This window comes from Manihot esculenta, chromosome 11 (assembly GCF_001659605.2).
Source record: "Manihot esculenta cultivar AM560-2 chromosome 11, M.esculenta_v8, whole genome shotgun sequence".
NCBI classification, from domain to species: domain Eukaryota; kingdom Viridiplantae; phylum Streptophyta; class Magnoliopsida; order Malpighiales; family Euphorbiaceae; genus Manihot; species Manihot esculenta.
In genome coordinates this window covers 25795364-25802472 of record NC_035171.2, presented here as the reverse complement: position 1 = coordinate 25802472, position 7109 = coordinate 25795364, and the positions used below count along the sequence as shown (strand labels likewise).

Genomic DNA, 7109 nt, shown 5'->3' with positions numbered 1-7109 from the left:
TTCAAAATTGAACTAAACTGAATAAATCGAAAATGAAAATTTGATATTTATAAAAATTAAATCGAATCAACTTTGATCAGAAACGAATTGAACTGAATCGATCTGATTTGATTTGATTTAATTTGGTTTGATCGGTTTGAATTTTTAATAAATTTTTTATTCTTTATACTTTATTTTTAATATATTTTAAAATTTAATTGAAATATTTTAACCTTAATATAATCTAATCTCTCAGTACTATTAAAAATAATATACTATTATCATTAATCGGTTCAGTTTGATTTTCTCGATTTTTTCTGATCAAAATTAAACTGAATCGAAATAACAGAGATTTTTAAAATAAAAAATCAAATCAAACCGAAATAAATAAAAATTCAAACTGAATTTTTAAATTAATTCGGTTGAGTGAATTTTCAGTTTAAACCGCTCCGTTTAGGTCTTATTTGCAAAAGTCATTAACCCTGTAATATTTAATTTCCTAAAGTAATTAAACCTAGCGCACCCTGTCTCAGAACTAAGGCATTACAAGCATTTATTTTTGGAAACCCCACAATAAATTCATTTATTAACATAAAAGCCTAGTGCTACTTAATTAAGAAAATCCTTATTTCTCTATTAGAGTTTAAGTTTTTATATATGTATAATTAAGAAAAATGATTTATCAATTGCCAGAAAAAAGACGAAAACAGGAAGCAATAGCTCGAAAACAACCTAACCCAGTAAAAATAATCAATACATCCAAGGTGATGGTCTGAAATCTAAAAAATAAGGTTTTTACAATGGTTTTGTAAACTTAGCCCTCCCTCCCCGTGAGGAGAGTGTTTCTCCTTTTATCCCTTTCCTTTTGTCCGCTAGTGACGTATAACGAAATTTTCACCATTGGGCCACGTGTCTCTGCTATACGGATATGGACGTACGAAAAGATCAGATTCCTGCTACAGGCGTAACGGCCTCTAATTCTCCCCGGGCGCGCATGCTGAGGGACCCACAAGACGGATTGGTCGGTTTCCTTCTTGGTTCCGAGCTGGGCCGGAAGAGAAGATTAGAATCGAACCCAAAGAGGATCTGTTTGATGAGCCGTATGGGCTAGGCTGGCCTGATTGAGAAATTTAGATGGAGCTCAGTCTCAAGGCAGAACGGACTGGACCTGGTTCACGCGGGAGACTTGTGGGCCTGGACCAGACCGGGATGAAGAAATCCAGTGAGGCAAAAGAGCAAAAACTCTAAAAGACTAGGTACCAAAACAATAAAGATCAAAGCTTACTAAAAACCACAACTACCTAAAAACGAAAGATTGCAAGGAAAGTCAAACAGCACGCTGATGCATCTCCAGAGAGCACAAAAAACTTCGGAGAAAGAAGCATCCTCAAGAACAAAGCATGGTATTCCATGGAAAGAAACAGATTTCAAAGCACCAAGAACATGCTTCTTAAGAATGGTCATGTTGGATGACTGAGCCCTTGATTTTCTACAAATCTCATTAACGAAAACAACAGGATGCTTGTTATCAGCTAGCTTGCATACCTTCTGCGTTGCATTTGCATATCTAGTTTCTCATTTTCTCTTCTGATAGAGATTCTTGTTGCTCATCTTTTCTCAACTTTTCTTGCTCGTTATGCTCAGATTCTTCTGCCTTGTCAATAGGAAGTTCATCATAGTCTCCTAATAGAGGAATGATTGCATAAGAAATGTAATAGGAAATACAACGCATAAATCGTGGGCTGTGTCCGAGTGGAAATTCAAATGCTGTGAACATCAACACCAAAATGGCAAGAGAGATTATTCCTAAGATCACAGTATAGTAGGCGAGCCAAGAAACTTTGCTTACTGCTACATGTATTGCAGCCATGAATGCCAGGGACATCATCCCAAGAGCAAACACGAAAAGATTTTGCGAGAAGGAGTAAGCTCTACACACCACAAAATAATCACTTGTCGTCGTCCATAGCATGGAGAAAATGCTGATGATGGAGCTATAAAAAGCTATAGTGTTGCACACCACAAATAGAAGAAACATACGATTATTTAACATGGTTGCAATTCCTTTCTCTGGATTTTCAGAGCTGTTAAATCCACCCGGAACAGTAAAAGTAGCAGCAAAGGTGGCTGTGGCAACAAGTGTTTCTTTCATTAGGAGCATGCCAACCCTTTCTTTAACCCATTCAATTTCAGGTGCCTTTCTACTTTTGGAAGTCTTTTCCTTTTGCTTTTGAATCTTTGCATCGAAACTTGGGAGAGCACCAGCAGACCACAAAGCAGAATTTGTTAAATTCTGCAAAGATTAATTGGAGGATCATATCCTAGTTATTTGAGATGTAATAACTTTGTACAAAATAAAATTACAAGAGATGTTATTTTAGATAAGGATAGCCAATGAAATAATGAACTGTCTCCAAAGCTAGTTTAGAGCCTATTAAAAAGAAATAAAATCAGAAATATATAATGTGATTTTGTCTCTCTTTGTTTCGTAAAATATAAGTTGTACGTGAATTTTTTTTCAAGAAAAAAAATGCATATAGAAAATGTTTTGTAGATAAAGAATATTTTCTAGGAAAATTTTTTAACAAATAATTTATTTTTATTTTTTATTATAATTTTTAAAAAAATGTTAATGAGATTCATGTATAAAAAAATCCGGTAGTACCATTAAAATTCTCAAAATCTAGAAAATAATTACTATATATATTTTAAAAAAGAGAAATTATTTTCTTTAAATTACTTTATCTATTTTGATGAGGAATTTTTTTCATAAGATTTTCTAATTAGTTACTCAAATGCCAGAAAATGCAAATTCTGAAAAAAGAAAACTTGGAACAAATGGAGCCATAAATATCCTAAATGCCAGAAAATTTAAAAAAAAAATATTTCTTCAAATTTAGCCTAATGTTTGAAATTTCAGGAACAAAAGTTTGATTTTCTACAAAAACACAGAGAAATAGGGAGAAAGTAACAGTAAAACATACATATTGTCCTCTTGGCGCTTTGCTGAAGAATTTTGGACTGACATCAAAAGGCGTCAAGCTTTCATTGTTGAGAAGGTTTATCTCTATTTCATTTTGCCATGTTAGAGTAAGCACAACTGCAGGATGAGAGTGCATTGCAGCCAAATGCAATGGAGTATTTCCATTTATGTCTGTCGTATTCAAAAGCTTTTTCTTTAGTATAGGAGTTTTCAGTATGTATTTCACTACGTTGTTTCTTCCACTCTTAGCAGCAACATGAAGAATGCTTTGACCTTCTCTGTTGAGTAACTCTTTTGGATATGGCCACTTGTTGAATAGCTCCTTGACTATCTCAACATACCCTTTCTTGCTTGCAATGTGAATGGGAAGGAAGCCCTTATTATCCATTTCAAACATGCTCCATCTAAACTGGCTTGAAATGAACCTAACTGCTTCACCGTCACCTCCATACGCTGCCAAATGAAGCACGTTACGTCCTCTTCCATCCTTTAATCGTATAAGTTCAGGATTCATCGTTGCCATCTCCTTTAACATATCTAAAAAGAACATACATGGTAACATAAGTTTTCTTTAAAAAAATAAAAAATAAAAATGTAAAAGAAGATTGGCTGCTAAAGTACCTATATTCTCAACCAGAACGGCAGCATGAGCCGGCGAGTTTCCTTCAAGTCTAGTTAGCGCATCACGATCCTCTATTGGAGCTCGCAACAATAACCGAAGCATTTGCATATCGTTCACTCTGACAGCCATATAAAGTGGAGACCAACCTACCGTATTCTGACAATACCACACCGCTGGATCTGCAGAAATCAGGAAAAGAACCACATCATGGCGATGATGCATTACAGCTTCATGCAAAGCCGTGTTTCCATGCACATTTTTCATCCACAGAAACCCGTCAGAATCTTTCTTTTAAGAAGATGAGCCTGAAATATCTGCTCCAGGGAAATCTTTTGCACAGCACACAAGAACTTCAACTGTATTAAGCATTCCGGCTTTAGCAGCAACGTGAAGAACAGTATTGCCAATGACGTTCCTCCTCGAAATAATAGAAGAAAAATGGTAGGCAATGAGTTGAACAATCTCTTCTTTGTGGAATCTTGCAGCTATATGCAGTAAAGTATCCCCTGCTGGTCCTGCTTGATTTAATATAGCTGATAGGGATAGTTTTTCTGAAACTTGTTCTAACGCATCAATGAAATTGTCTGCATTTCCTTCCTTTAAAGCTTTATCCAACTCTGGATCAATATAGCGATGATTGGGTAATTGTATGGAATGTTCCAAGAATTCTGGTGTTTCTTTGGCCTTCAATATTTCTAGCCGCTTGCTTCTCAACTCCCAGCTTCCTTCCTCATTTACACGTATATTCAAATCCATTATTATGGCTGTGAAACCTCTGCCTTATAATCAACTTAACTTAAGAAACAATGAAGGCTTCTTTTATTATTGAACAGGAAGAGAGAGAATCAAATTGGAACCAAAGATGGAGTCACCTATACGCAAAGATAAAGAGAGCTTGAAAATATTATATCTAAAAGAATGTGCCTACACATGCACTAATCTTCTTTTTCTTAATCTAATTTGATAATTTACCCTCTAAGTTCGTAATTTTCCATAGTTAATTAGGATTATTCCATGCTTTCTCTTTATTCTTTTACTTTTTATTTATAATTTTTTCACGTTATATTTTAGTAAATGAGTCATGGGAATCACGTGGTGTTGAATATAATGCGAGCTATGATATATAGTGCGACCAATTAAATATTTTTTAATATTGATTTTTAAAAGATACTATATAATAAAATAATGAAATAGATCTATAGGATTTCAAAATATTTCTAATTTTTAAAATATTTCTAATTTTTTGTTAATTTATTAAAGCAGAAATTTTTTTAAAGGGAGAAAGAGAATTAATGATACTGTATAAAAATATGTGAGCCAAAAAGATTTTTTTTTTTAAAATTGCGGTAATTTGTAAATCAACTATAAAAAATAATAATTTTAATAAAAATTTGGCATCCTACTTTCAATGCAAGTTTTTCTATGTGGTCTTTTTATGACTGGATACTCTCGCCTTTTCCTCTTCCTTAAACCTAACTTCTTCTTTTCCCTTCCCATAGAAGACTGAAACTGCCTGGCTCAAACTGGTCCAAATAACTTTTGGACTCACTTTCCATTTGGCTCAAAATAATTAACTCAAGTTATTTAGTAGTTTCGTGCTAACTATTATATACAATTCAGAATTGTCGTAATTTCCCGATGTGGAACGGAAATCAAGCAGGCAAGGGAGTTACATTCTTCCCTGCTAAATTTGCGACGTCATCATCGCAACTGAATCCAATACAATTGCTAACCAGGATCGGACCCTTGGGTATTGTGGTTCATTAGTACCTCGGGGGGCTCCACCTCGTCTCTCACGGGTAGCCCTTTCCTCGCAGACCCCCTAACTTCGCACAATTTGTTTGACCCAGGGTAGCTCTGATACCAATTGAAACGGTCCGACCCAAACTAGTTCAAATAACTTTTGGACCCACTTTCCACTTGGCCCAAAATGGTTAACCCAAGTTATTTAGTAGTTTCGCGTTAGCTATTATATACAATTTGAAATTGCCGTAATTTTCCGATGTGGAACAGAAATCAAGTAGGCAGGTGAACTGTTACATTTTTCCTGCTAAATTTGCAACGTCCTCGTCGCAACTGAATCCAATACAATTGCTAACCAGGACCGGACCCTTGGGTATTGTGGTTCGCTAGTATCTCGGGCGGCTCCACCTCGTCTCTCACGGGTAACCCTTTCCTCGCAGGCCCACTAACTCTGCACAATTTGTCTGACCTAGGGTGGCTCTGATACCAATTGAAATAGCCTGACTCAAACTGGCCCAAATAACTTTTGGACTCATTTTCCACTTGGCCCAAAATGGTTAATCCAAATTATTTAGTAGTTTCGTGCTAGCTATTATATACAATTCGGAATTGCCATAATTTCTCGATGTGAAACGGAAATCAAGCAGGTAGGTGAACTGTTACAAAGACGATCTGCGTCTATTGACTATCGATGAAGAAGAAAATGTTGTTGTTCCTATTAAGAGATTCAGGGATATTCCGATCGTCACTTATGATTTCTGTATGGTGGGGATGTTTCTCACATACAATCCAATCAATTTTCAGAATATGCAGACCTTTTTGACAGATTTATGGCATCCTTTAGAGAATGTATCTATTATGGAATTAGAGGCAAAAAGATATCTGTTTCGGATTTTTAATAATGTTGATTTTGAAAATATAGGGAATGTTAATTTGACAAGCAACAGTGAAGCGGTTCATCCCGTTAAAGGTCAGGAAAGCCGAAAGCAATGATCGTTCTGTGTTAGAACTGCCGAGGACTCAACAATCCTCGAACAGTTAATGCATTGAAAGATTTGGTTACTAATTACAAGTCGAACATTTTATTTTTTATGGAAACAAAAGCTCTTAGTTCTTGTATGAAATTTTTTCGTAGTTTTTTATATTTTGATGGTTGCTTCACAATCAATAGACAAGGATTGGGAAGAGGCCTTTCGTTAATGTGGAAGAGTCATGTGTTTGTTTCTGTGGTTGGCTTTTTTTCAAATTTGATTGATTCGGTTGTTTCGGAAGATAATGTCCAATGAAAGTTTATTAATTATTATGGATTTCCGAAATCGCAACGACGACATCAGTCTTGAAATTTTATTCGAGTTTTATCTCGTAGAAGCTCTCTTCAGCGGTTTTGTTCAGGAGATTTCAATAATTTATGCTCGAGAGATGAGAAAGAATGAGGAGCATCTTTGCCAAATTATCTTATACAGGGGTTTAGACAGGCACTTGAGGAGCATCTTTGTCAAATTATCTTATACAGGGGTTTAATTTTGAATGATTATAAATCTTTGTTAGACCCTAGAACTGATATTTCTGTTAGATGGGTTCGTCATAATACTACTCTAACTGCTCATACTTTGGCTAGATAATCTATTAGGTATAATCGTCTTTCTGTTTGAAATGATATCTCTGAAATTTTATTAATACAATCTATAGCTTTGTTTTCAAAAAAAAATTTTTTTTTGACATATTTTTTTTTTTTTGAAAATTTTTGGCTTCGCGCTATTAGCGCATATTATTAAAATCCAT

At 34.9% G+C, this 7109-nt stretch overlaps 1 protein-coding gene across 1 annotated transcript; it reads right to left on the bottom strand.

Annotated features, from left to right (window-relative positions):
• Positions 1–1100: 1100 nt before the first annotated feature.
• LOC110625657 (protein ACCELERATED CELL DEATH 6-like) lies at positions 1101–4349 on the bottom strand. The gene is made up of 4 exons (XM_043961449.1): positions 3890–4349; positions 3584–3763; positions 2922–3499; positions 1101–2272 (listed from the first exon to the last, which is right to left on the bottom strand). Exons 1-4 carry the CDS (start codon positions 4338–4340, stop codon positions 1547–1549), a joined length of 1935 nt encoding a protein of 644 aa, XP_043817384.1. The 5' UTR covers positions 4341–4349; the 3' UTR covers positions 1101–1546.
• Between the last annotated feature and the right edge of the window lie 2760 nt (positions 4350–7109).